General features: G+C 36.6%; 1 protein-coding gene across 4 annotated transcripts in view; it reads left to right on the top strand.

Moving 5' to 3' along the window:
- Positions 1 to 16826, top strand: part of CADM2 (cell adhesion molecule 2) — a 627326-nt gene extending 610500 nt beyond the window's left edge. For 2 of the 4 annotated variants that reach the window (XM_031612686.2, XM_090120985.1), the window contains 2 exons: positions 11721 to 11846; positions 13406 to 16824. In XM_031612686.2, the coding sequence (XP_031468546.1) occupies positions 11721 to 11846; positions 13406 to 13524 (245 nt within the window). In that variant the 3' untranslated portion in view covers positions 13525 to 16824. Of the gene's footprint in view, positions 1 to 11720; positions 11847 to 13405 lie in introns of all 4 variants that reach the window. The other 2 variants (XM_090120991.1, XM_090120994.1) reach the window with 2 other exon arrangements.
- Positions 16827 to 21110: the final 4284 nt, after the last annotated feature.

The raw sequence follows: 21110 nt of genomic DNA, 5'->3' as shown, positions 1-21110 counted from the left end.
ACCTTCTTGTTTTCATTCACGTTCCGTGTTTGTGCTTTCATAAAGGGAGGACTAAGTTCTTAGAGACCTTTTGAGAGGCAATGGCATTTAATGAACTACTTCAGTTAAGTAGAATTGGATGCTGAGTGATGTGGGCTGATGAGACAATTCAGAGTAAAAGGAAACTCTCATGCAGTTAAAATAGAATGAGAACCAAACTGGAAAAGGAAGGAAGTTACTTCTTGGAGTCATCAAATAGGAGATAAGGAGAATGTTTCTAGAGTCAAAAATACTAGAAAGTGCTTATTAGGTTTGTGAATGCTTCCAAGTATTTTTTTTCCAGATAAGTGGCTGGAGGAAAATCAGTTTTTACCACTGTATTGTGAAGGTGTTGTTATTCTGGGCTTTCCAACAGGAATTTGGAGGGCCAAAGCTGTCCTTGGTAAACAGCCATTGTTATTCAGTGTCCTGGTACACTTAATGAACAGAATGGATGTTCAGTGAGGACAAGCATAATCCTGCCAACAAGAAATACCTATAGTTTGACTAGGGGAGAGGATTTTTCTTTTAAGTTGAGCAATGACATTTTCAATTCTGAATTAATTTTTTTGTTGTTCTGAGAGATGTAAACCTCAAGGAGCTGTAAGTCATAAAAATGAACAGACCTTCGTACCACGATTACTTAAATAAATAATCTTAATTTAATTTAATTTAATACTTAAATAAATAAATAAAAAATCCTGCTTTTTTCCAGCTTTTCTTTCTTACCATAATCTCTCTAAAAAACTTTCAGTAACATGGTGATGGTTCTCCATGCTCCAACTACAACCTCCAGGAGAAATGGAAGTATCACTTTCAATTTTTCTCTTGAAAGTTCTATTTCTTTGTTGGGTAGCTGCTCGAGATTTTCCTTATCAACAGTCATTGAATCTCAGAGTTTCTGTCTAGAAAGAGGCCTCCATTTTGTCAACAGATGGCACATAATTTGAAGTTGTTGATGTGTTTTGTTCTGCTTTTAAAAAGTTCTCCTCAGGAACTGTTCCTGCACACCGCTTACATTTATTTCCCAGGTTTCAGACTTTTTATGGCTTTTCAACATCAAGAGTCCAGCTCAGGCTGCTATTAAATTGGGTTTGCCATCTTCAAATAGTGTGAGCATAATCACCATTTAGTAAAATAAACATGGCCCCATTATTTCTTAATGCCTTGCTTAACAACTTTAAGATTAGCCCATGTCTCCCATACTCCCAATAGGCAGCACTTAAGCAGTGAGTAATATTTCTGTCTGCCATAGTGAAGTAATCCCAAATGTAAGTAATTTACAGGATGGCATTTGGGACTGTTACAAGAGACATATTGTAATATGTCACTGAAAATCAGCCTGCCTTTGCACGTTTGATCAACAGCCAGATGGAGGCTTTTATCGCATTTATTTAATCTGAAATATACATAGTAATTACACTGGACCTCTGAATTTTTCAGTCCTTGTGGCTGTCTCCAGAGATGGTAGGAAATGAATCTGTCAGTTGCATACTAGTGTGGATATGACCCCCATGGTAGAATCCGCATGTATTGCAGCTAGCAGTGCTGACAACAGAGACTGTGTGTGCTGCTAGAAATGAATACATGCTGCTGAGTTCAAAAAAATAGCCCCATAAACCAAAACTAGCACAGCATAATTTTTTTATGAATACAAAAGTACTCTAGGAAAGCAAAGATTGACCTTATTCATAACAAATCCACTACCAATCAATGGCAGTAGAAGCAAACAATCTCTTACTAATAGCTGGATGGTATTTAACTTTAAGGCTTCTGAAAACAACAAAGTCTTAATGTTCCCAGGGGAAAATTTGGTTAAGATATTGAATTCCACCAACCATGTCATTATTAAATGAAGAAAATATTGTTCTTTCCATTAGTAAAGAGTTGGCATAAAGAATGGATGGCATTCAATTGAACCACTGGCAAAAATTCCAACAAATTGAAGATAGTTTTATTGCTTGGACAGAAACTCCACAAATGGAGGTTGTCATTATTCCAAAGAATTTACATAGGATTTTATGCCCTAATTAAAATGGCCATAAAAGATGCCTTAAATGTTAACAGGAGTACTCACCTTCCTCTCAATAATTTACTCTTCTGTTACTTAGAATTGCAACAGGCTGTCTCCACTAATGTTTCTCACCTCTCTATATCTGAGATGAGCTGGGCCAGTCAACAGCCTTCCTTGAATCAGTTACCATAACCACAAGTATGCCTGGCTAATCTTCTAGAGATATATTGACAGATAAAATATGCTATTAACTGCCGAAGAGGAAATTCTGTTGCAATTATTCATACTGAGTAGTCTCATGGCAGATTAAATTGCTCTTCAGCATGACTAAGGTGACAGATTCTGGCTGTAAGTGGCTGGTTTACTGAGGTGTTTTGATGTTGTTATAGGTTTATAATTATTCTAATCTGATTTGGTAAATAAAACTTAGTATGACCAGCATAAAGAATTAATTTGAACAATAGGTATTCTTCCAGTATGGAGTAAGTTTTAATTAGAACTGTTCTTCAATTAAATTAAAACTGCCTTTCTTGTTTTGAAAACTTTCCTGAATGGATTAAATCCACCATACCTTGTGCAACTGTGGACCCACTCGTGCTTCTCTGTTCCTTATACAACCATGGATGCTTTCTGCTAGCTTTAATTCTGCTTCTCTGCTTACTGGTGAGGAAGTCTTCTCCCCTCTAGCTTCTGCCATTGGGAACAGCTTCCTCTCTACCGACGCTTTACTGAAGTTCTCCATTTGTTAAATATCATTCCTTAGCTGAAAGTTCATCTTCCTTGCCCTGTTTAACTGAGGTAGAGGGTTTTATTTGAGCTATACAGTGGTACTGATTAATCCTGAAAAGCAATTTGTGAGGGAGTCTGTACATAAACATAAAAACAAAGTGGCAAAAAAAAGTCACTGTGGAAAAGATTATACTGCTTTCCAGAAGCTACTGGCTAGCAGAATTACTTTCTTAAATGCTTTGAAGGATCATCTTTAAACAAACTCATCACAGTTTGTGATGTGTAGTTGTAGTGACAAGGCATGGCTTTCTCATTGTCTGCAAATGATAAGACTGGAAGAGACCATATGGCAGCAAGAGGTACCTGAGCTCAGAACCTGCTGAGCATACACACACACTCCCCTTCCCACATAGACATTTATCTGCATGTTCTACTTGGCAAGCTGAAATCTGTAGGAAGTGACCAAAAGCCACAGCTATAAGGTACTACAAGAACGGGAGCAGGAGAGTTCACTGGCATCTCCAGTCTCTGTGTTAATTAGGAAATTATTCATTATTTATATAGATAATTAACTTCTGGTGTCAAGAAAAGGAGTTGTGCATACATATGCACACCTACTCCAGCTGGTGTCTGTCCTTTATTGTTGATGAAGAAAACAAAAAAGAGCAGAGATCCTCCTATGCTTATTGATGGAAAGTCATTAGAGGAAAGATGACACAAAATGCAGTTTTTCTCAGAAAATAGGAAGTCACGCATCTTGACTTTCTATGTAGGGTTGGCTTGCCTTTTTTTTTTTTTTTTTTTTTTTTTTTTCATGTCTAATAGGCTGTAGTTTCCAAACTTCAGTCTGCTTTGCTTTGTTTGTGCAATGGAGGGAGACACTGAGCATTCGGGAACATCAGAAGAAGATGAAAATTGAAACGCTGGAAGCAGAGTTAATCCATCACCTGGCTGTTGTGCTGCAGCCTACATATAACTCACTCAGGAAGAGAGGCTTAACAGAAGTTTTACAGTCATTTATGCCAGTTTTCTGTTTCCTTACATCCTCCTTCCTCGGTAGCCAAAAGTTATAGTCTGCAAGTATTTCTGCTCTTCATTATTCTCTACAAAAAGTAAGATGAAAAATTTGCAGATATTAGTTTTTTTGTTTGTTTTTCTAAGGCAAGGTCCAAAACAATTAATGAGTTTATTGAAGGACAAAAATATAATCTCAATAAGAGAAGTCTGTTGTGTGCTCTAATTAGAGGAAGTGTTCCCTTCAGAAAGCTGGAGCTTTTAAAGAACCATTAAAAAAGAAAGAAAAAAGAAAAAGAAAAAAGAAAAAAGAAAAGAAAAAAAAAGCTTTGAATAACTGTGTCAATGAAACAAAAGACAAGGCAGAAAATCTGGAACGAGGCTCTAAGGACCCTAGAAAATATTAAACTTTTCATTTCGTATCCAGTGTAGACATACAGCTCTCTTATTAGCATCGAAAGAAAAAAAAATAGTAATAGATATGGGTAATATTTTTATTTACCTTGGACAAGGGTCCCTTACTCACAAATGCACATCAGAATATGTGATTTTTTACCTTCACTGAAAGAAATCTTAGATTCATGAGAACAACATGAGCTCTCAAAGGGAACTGTAGATTCATCTGTTGACACATTAGTGGGGCTTTTATCCTTCTGGGATGTGGGCTCTTCTTAATAGGAATGTATATATAATTCAATGCTGTGGGGAAAAAAAAAAAAAGAAAGAAAGAAAAAACACTTAGAGGCAAAATGTGACAAATGTGCTACTGCAGTAATACCAGAAGAAAAGGCTATCAATTCTTTTGAAGGTTTACAAGTAAGCTTTTTTTCTGTCTGTCTTCTCTATGGTTGATGATGTTCTCCTATTAAAACAGCAGTTTATATATGCTGCATATTAGCACTCTGTTTTGTTCTTCTTTGCTTCAGGCACTGAAGTAAAAGGAAGGCTGTCACATATTTTAAGTTCAGAACTGGTTAATAACAAAACACATTTTCAAGAAATTTCACTACCAACCCCTTTGGGCAGCTACTCTTTGCAATTTAAATGAGGGTTTAGAAACTTTCTTTTCCTCCTTAACAATACTTTCACAAGTTTCAAGTACATGTATTTTAGTAGTTAGTGGCGTATTACAAAATGAGATTAAAAGTACCTGTTTCAGCACTCCAGGCCAGGAAGGGAAAATTGAGCTGTGGGGTGCCCAAATGAAGATGCTAAAATGGGTAAAATTTCCTCACGAGCACTTATCACAGACAGCACCACAGCTACTATTCCTAAATCAAACACCTTGTCAGCTGTCAACCCAGTCCTATCTACTACTATCCATATTTGTGAGTAAATTCCTTAGGTTTTTTTTTTTTTTTTTTTTTTTTTTTTTTTTTTTTTTGTTGACTGACTTTTAAACTGAATTATCTAAATGCTGCAGCATGAGCTGACCGATTATGAGACAAGAAGGCACTGGGGGAAGAGTTGAGGTGTTACAAATGTCTCCTAACGGTGTGAAAAGCTTCAAAAGGGACTTGTGCTTTATTATATGCCAAAGAAATCACAATGGGGAGAAACCTTTATTGAAAAATTGATCTCAGGGCACAGATTTTGTATGAAGCTTTTTGTCTCTATTAGGGTTTTTCTAAAGGCATCCTTCCTGCAGGTTCTCTGATACCTAATGAGGTCTGAGCTCCTGCGGCAGCCTGTTCTTTCAGGATAGTTACAGGAAAACAATGATCTTGAGATCTATACTGTCTCTTAAAATTGGTTGTAATTGATCCATGGTTCCTAAGTAAGCAATTTGAAGAGAATGAAAGAGCATGATCACAAAAGCTCTCTTTCTTTAGGAAGCTCAGCTGAAATATAGCTTAGTGAAGGGGAATATTTCTAATTTAGCTTATATTCACTGCTGAACTTCTCAAAATTCAAAAGGAAGAAGTAAAGAGTCCTGTCCATTACTTGCTTCCTGTAATTTTTGCATTTTATTTCACAAAGGCACTTAAAAGTATTCATACATTTAGATGTGGTTCCTTGCTAGATTTTCTCCAGAAGCTTTCACTGCTTTCCACCACACATTCTCACCCTACCTTTCTTCATTTGCAGAAATTCAAAACTCTTCAAATAGGACAAAGTGGGGTTCCCTTTTGTGCTTTTTGGGTCTTCTCACCCCCAAATGCACATTGCTTTATTGATCTGATTTTGTGCCAGGCCCTTTAAACAGTGTCTTTGTCCAAAGTATGAATGCTTTGCAAATTGTACTGGGAATGATAACAGGCCCTTGAAATTGAGGAAAGAAGAAGGAATTACTTGAAGAGATTTTGATGCCACATAAATTGTGACTTGGTGCTACACCCCAGGATTTCTTGCTGGAACAGTTCTATTTTGCCTAAGTAATGGATTATTCATGAAATCAGTAAAAGTGACTGTAGGCTGGGGGTTTCAGCACTTGTAAGAAGTGGGACATCCCTTTCTTTTCCCAGCCTTAAGGAACAGTTATTTTCAAATAATGTCTGATTAATTTGTCTTCATTTTGAGAAGGCATTTTAAGCTCTGGAGCAAATTATGGCCTTTATTTCCAATTTTTCTTTTAGTATAAATGGTCAAAACAAATGATTACTTTAGATCCCTAAAAGCTGAGCATGTCACAGTAAAAGTGATTTTTGTGTAACTTTTTTAGTTCATCACCAGAGCCAAAAATTAAGCTTTACAATAAAGAGGACTACTTGAGCATATTCCCCAAAATATGCTACCATTTTAGCATACACAGCTCTTTTTCTCCCATTGCTTGGAAAAGGGTTATGTGACCCCTTCCTGCAGCCTGCTCAGTCAAGTCAACTGTGCATAAATAAAAAGGAAACTTATGCAGGAAGAAAATGAAATTAGATGAATAATTACCATATACTTTATGCAAAAGCATGAAAAACTGTTTCAGCATTTCTCTGCTTAGCTAATGTGTGAAATCACATAAAAATATTCTACACTGGAACTTAGTCATTCAGTTAGAAAATGCACTTATTTCTTTATTTAATAGGTGTAAAGGCTTATCCAGTGTGTTTCACTTCTTAATGAATGATCTATTACTTTCCTCTTACTCATTTTAAGTATGTTATTTCTGTAACTCTGTGAACAAACAGTAATGAGTAAATCCCAGAAGCTGAAAATGTCACTGTATCAGCAATCAGTATTTTGAAAGTACTTCCTAAATTTAGGACAGAAACAAACAAAAAAGACTCCTCGGCTTTACTGGCATTGTCTTGCTATGAGATTTCTTTAGTCCAAGAGTCAAAGAGTAAAATAAACGGTAAAAGAACGGATCTTTGAAGATCTAGACTAATTAAGATCTTTGAATTTCTGTGTCTCAGGCAATTACTATTTTAGTTTATTGTGCTTTTGCAGTAGAAAACAGTCTAACAAATTAATCCCTTTTTTATTTCTTCCCTTGATTATAAGTATTTATTGCACAATTGCATAATTAAGACATTATTTACTGGACTTATGAGTGTGGCAGGCTAAGACCAGGTAAAACTCATTGAAGATAATAAAGGGCATCCTCCCTGAAGGGAGATGGTAATAAAAATGCCTAGAGAGCTTGGAAGATTGTATATGGTCACTGTATAAATATCTAAAATACAAATGGCATATTTTCCAAACCCCTGTTTTTCTGTCTTTCGGCTACTGTTCAAGAACATTTTGACACAGTAATTATTTATGAGATGGTAGATAGTTCCAGATCTATAATTCAGTCATGGGGCTTAGGTCAGTTAATGAATGGCAAATGTATAGTGCATTACACAGCATGCATAATGTAGAGCATATTTATATTTAATGTTAACATTATTTTTCAATGAGGAGAAAATTTCTATGAGAAGCTCTTCCTGCTCATAGCATTGTTTATATTGTGCAGGTTTTCATTTTGCTATGAAAGGATGCTTATGGATCTTTCTCCAGTTCTTTCCCTTCCATCCATTCCTTCCTTTCATTTTTTTCTTTTAAAATGGTTATTTTTTCAGTTGGTAATAATCACTGAATCATAGAATGGTTTGGGTTGAAAGGGGCCTTTAAGATTATCTAGCTCCAACCCCCCTGCTATAGGCAGGAACACTTCCCACTAGACCAGTTTGCTCAAAGCCCCCTCTAGCTTGACCCTGAATACCTCCTGGGAAGGGGCATTCACAACCTCACTTGGCATCCTGTTCCAGTATCTCACCACCTTCACAGTAAGGATTTTCTTCCTAACAGCTAGTCTAAATCTACCCACTTGCACTAAAAAGAACATTTTCTCTCCTTCTGTCATTATGCGCCCTTATAAAAAGTCTCTCCCCAGTTTTCCTGTAGGCCCCCTGCAGGTACTGCAGGAAGGCTGCTAAGAGGTCCTCTTGGAGCCTTCTCTTCTCCAGACTGAAGAGCACAAACTCTCAGCCTGTCCTCATAGGAGAGATGCTACTGCCCTCTTATCATCTTCATGCCCCTCCTCTGGACCTGCTCCAACTGGGTCATATCTTTCTTGTCTTAGGGGCTCCAGAACTGGACACAGTACTCATGAGAGCAGAGTAGAGGGGTTGGGTCATCGCTCAACCTGCTGGCACACTTCTCTTGATGCAACCCAGGATACAATTGGCCTTTTGGACTGCAAGTGCACATTGCCAAATCATGTTGAGTCTTTCATCAACTAAGACCCCCAAATCCTTCTCCTCGGGGCTGCTCTCAAGCCTTTCTCCACCCAGACTCTGTCTGTACTTGGGATTGCCCCAGCTGAGTTGCAGGATTTTGTAGTTTCCTGTGTCAAACTTCATGAGGTTGGCATAAGCCTGTCCAGGTCCCTCTGGATAGCATCCCTTCTCTCTGGCATGTCAACTGCATCACTCAGCTTGGTTCCATCTGCAAATTGCTATGGTGCACTCAATCCCATTGTCCATGCAGCCTACAAAGTCATTAAATAGCATCAGTCCCAGTACTGATCCCTGAGGAACACCACTCATAACCAGTTTCCAATTGGACACCAAGCCATTTCCTGATCACTCACTCTGAGTGCAGCCATCCAGCCAATTCCTTCCTTATTCAGCAAGTAGTCCATTCATCCAATCCATTTTTCTCCGATTTGGTGACCAGAATGTTGTGCAAGACAGTGTCAAACACTTTGCCCAAATCCAGATAGATGATGTTAGTTGCCCTTCCTTTATCCACCATACTTCCATCATAAAAGATCACCATGTTTGTCAGACATGTCTTGACCTTGGTGAAACCATGTTGGTCACCACAAATCACCTCGTATTTATTTTCCATGTGCCTTAGTAGGGCCTTCAGGAGAATCTGCTTCAGTCTTGCCAGACACAGAGGTGAGACTGACTGGCCTGTAGTTCCCTGGATCTTCTTTTGTAGGCATCTTGATAATGAAAGTAGTTCATACACATTTTCTTTGTGAATAGATTTTTGTGACAATATTTATCAATATATTCTTACCAAGATTGAGAAACATAAAGTTCTTTCTTAACGGCAATACAATACTATTTTTTGCATTCTAATGAAAAACTAAAATTAAATTTAAGGTTAAAAATGTCAACCTTTAGGAACAATAGAATCTCATTAATCTTCATAAGCAATCCACTGTATTAGGTATGCTAAAGGAAGGACCTACATACTGGAAAGCACTTGAGGACGAAAACACAGGCATATTCACCTCAATGTATTGTGATTACCATTATGTGACAATTTCTGTCTGTAGTGCTTATTAAAGCTCACCTAAGAGTGATGTGTAAATCTGGGTATTGAGCTTGTATGCTGCAATCAGCTTTTCAAAAAATACCTCTGGATGAAGTGCCATGCTAGTCCTTCTCTGGATTATACTCTGCATCAGGAAGGATATTATCCCTCAAAATATTGCCTTTCACTTGTTAATTTTCATGCTACTATATTCGCAAGTATATGAGTATATCAGTGGCAAAACAAATTCATCCTGCTCCTGCCCAGGTTTTGGGGAAGAGCATCATCTGCAGATTACGTACAGCAGTTAGGGACATTGCTCCTCCTGAGTACCAAAGTTGGTGCTGCTTTCTGCTGCTGGAAGCAGGTTTACAGCAACTTTGCCACAGGCACCACAGAAGGAGAAATTTGCTAGATGGCTCAAGCAGACTGAAAGTCCTGCAGCAAGCTGTCACCTTCCATTTTCTCAAGTGAGTAATCACTACCTTCTAAGTGCTGTTGAAAGCAGAGCCTCTGCAAGGCCTGGGGAAGGATGGCTGTGGGCCCCAAGCTGTGGCTCTGGCAGGATGAGATTTCAGCCCTCCTGCCTTTCCCCGCAAGGCTGCTGGCACACAAAGATGAGGGTCCTTGATCACCAAAATAGAACCGATGGCCTTTTGAACTGATCCCCCCTCCTCAACATAGCGAACCAGAATTTTCATAAGGATGGAGAAGGGGCAGGGACAGTGGACTTTATAATGTGTTTCTAGGCCCCCTAACTAGTTTGCTGTGATGTCTGCAGAAGTGCTGTGGCCATTATTCCCTAAGTCCTCTTAGTAGCCAGAAGACAAACAGCTGGGAATTCTGAAGGCAGCAGCAGGGGAGGAAGCTGTGCTTCAAGGTTCAGTGACTGTAAAGAGCAAAATGGTATCTATCACCATGACCTGTACTGCTGTGTGCTCCAGCAAACTTTGGGTTTCCATGTGGCTGACGTTTTGCAAAGAGAGGAGAAAGCATGCATCTTTCATTTCATCTAAATAATGCTATGTTTATACGTACATGTGTATCTAGATATATAAATGCATCTCACCATTAAACAGTGATCTTGGTCAGCAGAATGTAATTGTGGTGTCACACAATCACACTTCCTAAGCATTATCAGAGGCACTTTAATCATCTTTGCAGGGTAGCCTTCTTTTATCTGTAAATATTTTTCCTGCCTTTCTGTTTTGCAAAAAGAAATTGTTTGCAAACTATTTGTAGAATATAAATGGCTGCTACAAGGGAAATGCCCTTGAAACAGTGTGTGTAGACTGACAGCAACATAGAGAACATGCTAATAGCATCTTGAGAGAATTACTATTACCATGTAGCTGAAGCGCTTTCATCAAAATAGAAATCTTAACATGACTCTTCAATGGAATATTTTCTTCCTTTTGCGTATTCTGCAGACAGAGATTGCTCATTCATTGTTCAAAAGTTCCAGAGAATTACCCACTCCTAAATAGTGTCATTTCTCAGTGTTCTTTGCAACATTCACAAAGCACCAGACAGGTGACCAGCTCAAATCTGACAGCATTCATCGTAGCACCTGGTCCAGAGTTAGTAAAATGGACCTGAGAATACACTGTTGAATATATTATAGCTTGTTCCATTTGGGTGCTAATTGAGTATTCACAGTAAATTCTCAAACCAAGGCTTGAAAATGAATGATGATCTTTCAGGTTGCCCGATACCTTTATCTGACCAAATTCATGCAGACTCAGCCATGTGCAGAGGGACTTCGCAAGGCTGCACTTTATCTGCCTTTTTATTTCTGGTGCAATAGGATAGGAATGAGAGGAAGAGAATATATAAGGGTTCCCCACTGAGAATCAGGTCTATAAATTATGTATTATGCAGACACTATTCTGCTGATGCTATCTGATCCCCAATTCTCAGTTCCTTGTTTTTCCTTCTATAAATAGCTGTGGCCAGGTTTTCAGTTGTAAAATGACGAGGACAAAACCAGAAACCTTTCCCATTTAATAACCTCTGCCAAAGAAGAAGAAGGTAATATTTTTCATAACTGTGATGTCCTCAGGGCTTTGACAGTCTGGGAATACAAGCGGCGCTGTGTTGTTGATAAGATATGGGTAGTAAAAGTGGGAATAACCATGCTAAATATTAAAGAGGGAAATGCCCTATTTTCAGGATGATCAGTGTAAAACTTGGTGTTGTGATTTTTTCCTGTCACTTTTTTCTGTGTAGGACCACTTTTGGTTTTTGTTTCTCCCTGTAGATCCAAATGCTTTGGCTGGACAGACCGGACCTGACCACGCTCTAATAGGAGGAATAGTGGCTGTAGTTGTCTTTGTAACGCTATGTTCTATAATTCTCCTTGGTCGATACCTGGCAAGACATAAAGGTAGGATAGATTTAGTGGAACTTCTGTCCCTTTTGGAAGCAAGGCATGGTTTCACTTGGGAATGCTTTTCCCTTTCACCTTCCCCCATCTGATGAATGATTTGGACAAGAAATCTCCATTCACATCCTAATCATGAGTGAAGTCCTTGGATTTTTGTCCAGTTTTTCAGTGGACCAACTAAGGCAAAGGATGTCTAGTTATGTGTTCGTGTCACAAATCATTGATTTAGAGTGACCCTTGATTTTAGCCTTTAGCTCTAGACACTTGATTACATAATCTTGTAGTATTAACTAGTAGTATGTCAAGTCAACAAATGAATGTTTATATACATACACAAGATTTTTCTTGTGCTGATACTTCTTACGTGCACTAAAAAGATAATTTTAAATACTGATTGTGAAATTTCAGATCAATAGCTCTTTTGCTAACAGTCCCACCAGAATAAGAGTTTCATTCCTGGGTCAAGCTTTACTTTATGCAGAGGTTTCACCTTAAGAATTCTATTCCTTTCATTTTGAATACCCACCACCAACAGAGATAAGAGGGATGGAGTGACACTGACTTCTGACTAAGCCTCTCTGTGATCCCATTTTGACCTAGTTAATTCCAAAATCATTTTGTGAGATTTAACCTCTGAATAGCTTGCAGACCAGTTGTTAAAACCCAGTTGATTTGCTTTTCCTCACCAAAAAAAAAAAGACTAGAAAAAAGGATTAGCATTGGTGTTAACTCGTTAAATCATTTAAGTAGGATAATCATATGGCTAGCAGATATCAGCTGATGCAAATAACATTTTAATTTGATTGGACCATATAGGGGAAAAATAAACCAGTGGAAATGTGTCTCTTTTGTTTTTCATTTCTGAACAAAAGCATATGAATCTTATGCCAACATAAATTACACTTTTCACAAAGGGACAGGTGGTTGTTGAGGTCAATCCTTTTTATTCATTTCCTGATCATAAAAATGTGTGCTACTATAATATGAATGGATTTAGTTAGTGAAACTACCTCAGTTTTGTAATTCCTAGAAACGACTGTAATACAATTCAGTAAAATTAAAGTGTAGGTAAGATCATGTGGAAAAGAAGTACAAAAAATAAGTGTTTTTTTTTTTTTTTTTTTTTTTAAGCATTTATGAATATTTAAGTCTTCAAAGTTGATTTGATTTTTGTGAATAGTTGTTCCATGAAATAACCAAGATTTTATCATTTATTCTATAATTACAAAATATATTGTGTGCTACTGCAGTTACATAAAAAGTGGTCGTTTCTTAAGGTATTTCCTTAATTCACTATGAGTGGATGTGAATTTTTGCATGTGGATTACCAGTGTTAATACTACAGATATTTCATAGACAAAGTAGAAAGCTGAACCTTCCAGTATCATTCATACTAAAACTGTAAACGTATCTGTCCATTCATGAAGCAATTGGAGTACTGTTAGAAATGTACTTCCTATAATACAATGTAAAGCTAAAAAAAAAAACTAATCTTTTTTCTTTCTCTCTCTCTTTTTTTTTTTTTTTTTTTTTTTTTTCTGTTGTACTGATTCCTATAGGAACATATTTAACAAACGAAGCAAAAGGAGCTGAAGATGCACCTGATGCCGACACAGCCATTATCAATGCAGAAGGCAGCCAAGTCAATGCAGAGGAGAAAAAAGAGTATTTCATTTAGATACAGAACTAGAATCTTGGAGTTCTACTTATCAGGCTGAATGCTGGAGAAAACTGGCTATCATTTTTCAGACTTCATTTCTGCCATCTTCTGCTATCTTTATTAACTTGTATACCTTCTCTAAGTAGCCAGTTTATACCAACAATCAGCTCTTGACATCCCCATTCTATAATTACAGCATCATGTATAAAGCAGGACATTTCTTATTGCCTAAAATTCATATCCACTGCTCTTTTAACATACAGTGCTTGAATATACAGCCTTAACAATGTTAATCATCATCTTAATTCAAGTTTTCTACATTTTTAAATGTTATACAGCTTTCTTCTTTTTCAGTTTCTTTTACCATGACCCCTACTAGTATGTCATAGAACAATATTCATAACAAATACTATTAGGTAAGGACCTAATTTACTTACATAAAATGTTAAGTCTAAGACTAGAGGTTTACAAAGAATGTTTTATACATGTCTATAATTAAAAAAAGCAACTTGTTTTTGAGACATATGCCCTAGGAAATACAAACAGAAGTCTTTGTAGAATAGTTTTTTGTGTGCTTGGATTTGGTGGAAAAAAAAAACAACTATCAATCCACTAAATTTTTTGTTTTGCTTTGCTTTATTATGTTTTAAGTGGTACCTTGACAGCAGTGCCATGTTTCAGTGGTAAAATCATGCTGAACAGCTAAACTGATTCTGCAAATTTAGATAATAGTGCTTCATTTGAAACAAATTTGTCCTTCCACTCTACTGCTTTTTTGGGATTACAAAGATTAGAGATTTTTTTGTGTGTGAGTAATTTCTGTTTTTGTAATTTATTTGCTTTACATGGACTCACCTGCCTACTCAAATTTGAAGCGTTCATGGGGCATGACTGCAAGACATTTTAGTATATGTATATAGTGCATATAATAAATTCAATTAAACATTGTTTGATACATATTTAACTTTTTTGGCAGTAGCTAAGTCAGTCATAAGTAGGCATTTTCTAATGTCCATTATATCCCTTTAGATATAACTCAAATAAATATTCTGAGTAGGTAACATGTATAAGTATTTTTTTTGTCTGTATGTCCTAGCACTGTTCAGCAGCAAACTTTTCTAGTTCTTGTTAGTTTTTTCTTTGTTATACAATGGAAGCACAATGTTATATGGAAAGGTAGTTTTATGCTAACAACCAGTGCACAGCCTCAGGTTTTAAATTACAACCACATTTGATTACAATCCTTAAAAATACTATTGAGTTGCAAAAATTCTCAGTTTTTAATTTGGCAGTTCCAGAGCTGCTTCTCTATGTTGGTTTGCCAAAAAAGAAAAAAAAAAGAAAAAAAAAAAAAGAAAAAAAGAGAAAAGTTAAAAAAAAAAATAGAAATGTTAAAACAAAAGATATATGTTTTGTGTATACAGTAAATGGACTAATTCTTTATATTAAATTCCTGTCTATGCATTTTGTGAGGTACAAACTTATGTCACCGTGAATGATAGAGAATTCCTGCCATGCTTTTAGCTCCACAGTGAAAGTCTCTGTTTGGATTATTTCTGAATTTTTTTGTGTAATTGACAGCTGAAAAACACATGCTCTTAACTGCGACAACAAAACACTGTAAGCCCATTGGCTTATTTCCTCTTCCAATGAAGTAACAAGGTTGCCATAACAGCTCTTAGTAATGATTCTACACTGGAGAATGCAAGTTAGTCTAGATGGAGTTTGTTGTACTCCTGAGTTTTGCACCTTTGACAAAAGAATATTTCTCTCTGGTTGCTGTACTTGTTTGTGAAGCCTAAAAGCATGATGGTCTACTGTAAAGGACTTTCTCCTGGGATTTTATTTTTGTGTGGGAAAGGGAGAGTTTGGAATATGACATCATGTGGTATGGAAAAATGGAAGATAAAGGTGCTGTGTCAGATTATTTATCAAAAGAGTATAAACCTTTTAAGGACAATACTAGAGTATTTTAATTGTTTTTGTTGAAGCATTTATCTTGTTAATTTCAAGAAAAAAGGGTGACGTCAATCAAGCAGCACTTTTTTTCAAAATATACAGACATAAATAATATGATGTGGTTGAGTGTTAACATAATAAATCATATACAGTATGACATTTTAAAGAAATTAGTCTGCATTGATGTGATTGCATGCTTGTTTTTACAGTTCACTCCATACCCATCTGTGGAAAAATGCAATAATATGTTAATATAATATGGTAGTTTGAGAGAACCAGGTAGGTGCTACTAGACACATTGAAAACTAGTATAGGTTTACAAGATATTCATGTCTTTCAAAACATACACAAAAGGCTGGCAAAGGAAGTCATTCAGTTTAGTACCAAAAATATGGATTCTTGCCACAACTGTAACTCCCATCAGCCACAATACAGTGTCACACACTGCAAGGTTTCATTTCAGTACCTGGGGCCCAACTGAACTAAGCATCTAAGCACGCACTCAGTGACAGGCATGGGAAAAGTTCCATTGAACTGTAAGGCACTATTCTTACGCATAAAAAGAAGTGCTTCCCTGGACAAGGGCCTTATTTGCTCAAGTGGAATTCCCCACAAGCATGATATTTATGCCTTTTTTATTCTTCCTCACTCCACCTTGTTTGAATAGTAGAGTTGTTACTTGAACCGTTGCCCAACCAAGGTCAGGCAGGACCTTCAAAAGCAGGATTGTTTTTGGGGAAGCTGTTTTGAATCATTTTCTCCAGCAGCATAAAAACAGCATTTGAACTTTGCAAAAAAAGAAAAAAAAAAAAAAAGATATGAATTGGACTGTTGAAATGCATTATTTCATTGGTTTCCAATTAAAACTTCTCATATGTGCTGATTTTTAATGCAGTTGATCTTCCATTATCTTGTACCTTGTGATGTCACTTACTTCTGTGCAAAGCAGGTGTAAAAACCAAAACAAGCAGCCATAAATGGCAAATTCTGACTGGGTAGCACTTTACAAGCCTATCTAGTCCTCACAGGTTGAAATTACTGTACCAAGTGTGAAGAGGCATCATTCTCTTTTGTAAGCAAAACCATGGCTCAAAGCTAATGATATTCAGTAGGCTGGTTTTTAAACCAGTTTTCTGTTTCCTTTAGTCAAGATCCCATTCTGAAAGATCACTTTGAAGACGTTGCAAGGTACCCAGCAAATGCATAAAATGGAGGCTCTGAATGGGAAGACATTAGCCAAAATATGTGTGACATCCTCTCCCTCACGCCCATGCAGAGTAGTTTTCTCAAAACCAGGTAGCTAGTTTCTGCCAGTGTACTGTTTACAATGTTGGTTGCTGATTATTTCTACACTTTTAAATGTATTTTTTTTTTTTTAATATTTTTTTTTTTTTCTAATGTTTGAAGAACATTCTCATGATTTGGACAAGAAAGCTGTGCATCAGAAGACAAGGGGTGCATCCTCACACTCTTTTAGCATCATCAGACAAATCAAGAAACAGTTTAGGGAACCTGATGTTGAATTTTGAGGCTCAGAATTTTAAGCTAGAACACGTTAAAAAGCTTTCACATTTCTTAGGAGTGGTTCATCTTGCACTGAGACTCCCTCTATAAAGGAATTTGTGGAGAAAACCAACTTTTCTAAATAAGACATGAAAGTTAACATCTTGTGTATTTTCATGACAGTATACTCTCTATATATATATATAACTATTTCAATGAAAAGAAAGGACAGAATCATCTGTAATTATGTAATTCATGATTGTAACAGCACTGAAGTTACCATGTACGCACATGTACAGTAGCTCTTTCAACAGTTACAGCGTAGATACATGTACTTCCCTGTAACATAGCCGTTATAGTGTAATTTAGTGCCACTTATTGTAAAGTGTTACCAAAAGGAAAACAGAGTTCTTACCTTTATAATTCCATTCAAATTAAAGGTAAGTTTATTAAATTAGCACTGTTAATCTGATACAATATTTCTTAATTAAGGAGGTGATTTAAAACGTCATGCTCACACTGCAGCTTTCCCCACCGCTTATCCAGACTCCTCCAAGTGTCTGATCTCTACACTCCAAGGAACTGGTAATCTGTGATGAACATACCAAAATCCAGCTACTTCTACTTTAATTGAATAAGCTGTAGAATAGAGAAAAACAAAACAAAAATATGCGAGTAATGCTTTTATTAAGTGGCACAAAGTACACACTAAAAACTATGCAAAAATATAGGTAAATATAGTGTATTTACATGTAAGTATCTTGTACTTGCTGTGTATGGATTTTGGAAAACCGTGTAATTATAATATGCATTTTGATTATTTCAAGCAGGGGGACAACCCCTAACAGTCACAAGGAAAACCAGGAAGGTACATATACAAGCAGCAGATATCTTAATGCAATATGTGTAATTCCTCTACCTTCAATGACAAATAATTTATAAAAATGCTTATACTCCTCATTATTCTTACTAGCTTTAATTTCTATCTCTTTAAGGCCCATTAAGTATAACTGAAACACCTTTAGGCAAAGGTAGACACTGACTGTGCTGACGGCTTTGCTGCCAGCATTCTTTGTGTCTGGCAACACTGTTCAGTAATCTATTTCAGGCTCAACAGCACAAGTTTTTTCTTTTTTTCTGTCCTCGAGGGAGCCTAGTATGTTAAGATTTTGAAATATGCTGCCATATGCCCTGGTATTTTTAGCAGGAACAAAAGAGAAAGAGAGAACTGCATTCTCCTGACCCCTAGTTTGCTGAATCACCTCACCTGGAATTTCCACCACTTGCTCAGTAATGCCAGGCAGTCTTAAATTGTAAGTACCAAATGCTTCCATCAAAGCATGGAGGATGCCTTTAGTGATAAAGTTGATGTTTTGTAAACATGCAGTTTTGTATTAGTGATCCTTCTAATTCTTGCCACTTTTCTATCAGACCCCACCAGAGGGAATGCACTGAAAGACAGATAACATAGTATAGCAAAAGAAGAAAAGGGTATTGTAAGCCTTTTTTTGTTATTTTTAGCTGCCATTTGTTATAATTCTCCTTTGTGTCATATGTAATAGGCAAATAGATGTATTTAGCAACTGCCATTAGCATTTTTCCACGTTATACTATTCCTTGAATATGACATCTACCTCTTAGTCTGAATACTAGCTATGAGATATTTGTATACATTTTAAATTACTACTGAGTCTTTGATGTAGTTTTGAAATAAGATGATTGTAATTTTGTTTTTCTGCTAAAAATAGAAAGAAATAATGCCTAGGTTGGTAATACTTGCCCTATTCTTTGCCAACTTTGGGATTCTTTGGGATTATAATAGGGCACAAGGACACAGCCTCAGCTGGTATAAATCAGCTTCACTCTATTGCCTTAAATGTGGGCCAATTTACACTGGCTGGGGGTTCATCCCAAACAGCTTAAAAATGAACTGCTATACCATATCAATATTTAGTCAGTACTAGACAATGGCATGCAATCCAACTTCTATACAATTCCTTTCCAGTAAAAGGCATGCAGTTTTGAAGAGAAACTTTTTAAAGCACATGCAAGCTTTTGAATTAAATATGCAATACCACTATTGTTGAGATATTCCGGCATGTCTCTTACTTATTTCAACATATTTTAAGAGCATGTTTACATTAAAAACACTCAATGCATGTTGGACAGGGAAGGACTATTGCAAACAATAAGAGAAAATGAAATAGGCAGAGCTACATTTGATGTCAACAGAGCAGAGTAGAAACTCATCAGAAGTGGAAATTCCTAACGGTGCCCTACATGGTTTTTCAGAATGGGTCTGACCTAGTAATTCCAACACAAGTGAGCATTGTCTATTAGCACTGACAGAGGGCTAGCACAGTTCCTTCCTGCTGTCGGTGAATCTAACCCAGCACTCTGCACTTGCTTTAACTCAGGAGGAAATAAAGGTATAAACATGGTTTAACAGCACACTTCTGTATCACTCCACGTTCTCGGATGCTTTAAGCTTTGTGTGCTTCCAGCAACCCTTTAGAGAATTATTCCCATGTCTAGGAATCACCTTGTTTCCAAGCTGTGTCCATTTTCTTCAGCACTGTTTAATGTATTTACGTACAGACAGAAGATGGTGTAGAGCCAACACACTGACTGCATTTCTAGGGATTTCCTGTAGCAGGATGCCTCTCAGTAGATGGCAAAACATTCTTAATGATGTCTGTGTTTATGATAGATCTGCTCTCCGTGTTCCATGTCTTGAGTAATTTATTCTCTGTTGGGCTAGAAGCAGCAGTCTGATTGGAAAGGAGGTAGAAAACAAAGTCTCTCCTCTTTTAGAGGCTCTTTTTAGGAGCAGTCTGTGTTACCATTGCAAAAATGTTCAAAGATTTTTATTTTCATCTTTTTTAAGAGTTCAGTTGCAAAACCAAGCCTTTTGGGGTCAGCACTTCAGTATTATCTGTGTGTTCAGGGTTAAACCAGAAGTGTTTCCTGTGTGAGCTCTGATTGCACATTTCAGCACAAATACATGAAGCCTTATGCTGCCCTTATGCATAATGCTGAGGAAAACATATACTATTTGCTTCTAAACATACTCTTTTCTTAGTCTTCTTCTACAGCAAAACTATTGAAGGGTCTTCATAATACATTCAAAAGGAGGGTTTTTATAAATTAAAAAATAATAATAATAATGATAATCATTAACTGTTACCATTGTTTGCTAAGAGTGGAAAAGTCTTTAACTGCTGAACTGAATTCTTTAGTACTTCCTCTTTCCCTCCTTTCTATGCATATTGTTTAAAGCTAGTAAATGCACAGTTGCTCATGCTGTCTTTTTTCAGTGAAAGCAGATTTCCTTACACCCCTGTACAGCATCCATAGAAATATGCAAATATAACCTACAGTCATCTGCTTCATCTTCAGCAGTAAGCCAAGAGAGCGAACTCGTGGATTACTGGGTTCTTATATGTTCTGCTTCCATAAAAGTCAGATACAGTACGCCTATTGATCTCAAAAGAATAAGGCTTGAGTTGTTAATGCACATTTGAGTTGCTCTTTAGTTCCTTTACAATAGAATGACAAAGCATTCCTTGTGCATCCTTTACTCTGAGTATAGATACTTTATAGCTACAAAAAAAAAAAAAAAAAAAAAAAAAAAAAAAAGTTCAGTTCAGTAGGAATTTTCCTAGAATAAATAGTAAGATACAATTTGTAAAGGACTGGGACAACTTTATCTATTCAGTCAGCCTAAGTGTATTCTCCAGGGAAGTCCAGTGTCCACTGCTCTTATGCTGGCAGCTTATGCCTGTGAAAGAATACATTTGAATGGTTCAAAAATAAAACCATAACCTTGAAAACAAACCCCTGGGAATTAAACATATTGCACTGATGGTGGAGTCACATTTACTTCATTTAATTTCTTCATTAATAACCTCAAGCAGACAAAATGCATATTGTAATGTTAGGTACATGACACTTGCATGTTGCTATGCCTATATACTTACAAAGTATTCAATGTGTACTTAGTGGCGCTTAAAAAATGTCATGTACAATTCCTCTAAACATTCTTACAGGGTTCCCATTTGCACTTCATCTTTCAGAAAAGTCTTGTCAGAAAAATGTCTGATGAATATTATTGAAAAAAAATAAAATTTCAATTTTAGTTA

Source organism: Phasianus colchicus, chromosome 1 (genome assembly GCF_987193195.1).
Source record: "Phasianus colchicus chromosome 1, bPhaCol1.hap1.1, whole genome shotgun sequence".
Lineage (NCBI taxonomy): Eukaryota > Metazoa > Chordata > Aves > Galliformes > Phasianidae > Phasianus > Phasianus colchicus.
Note: the sequence above shows the minus strand (reverse complement) of the source record. Positions and strands in the feature narration are given on the sequence as shown.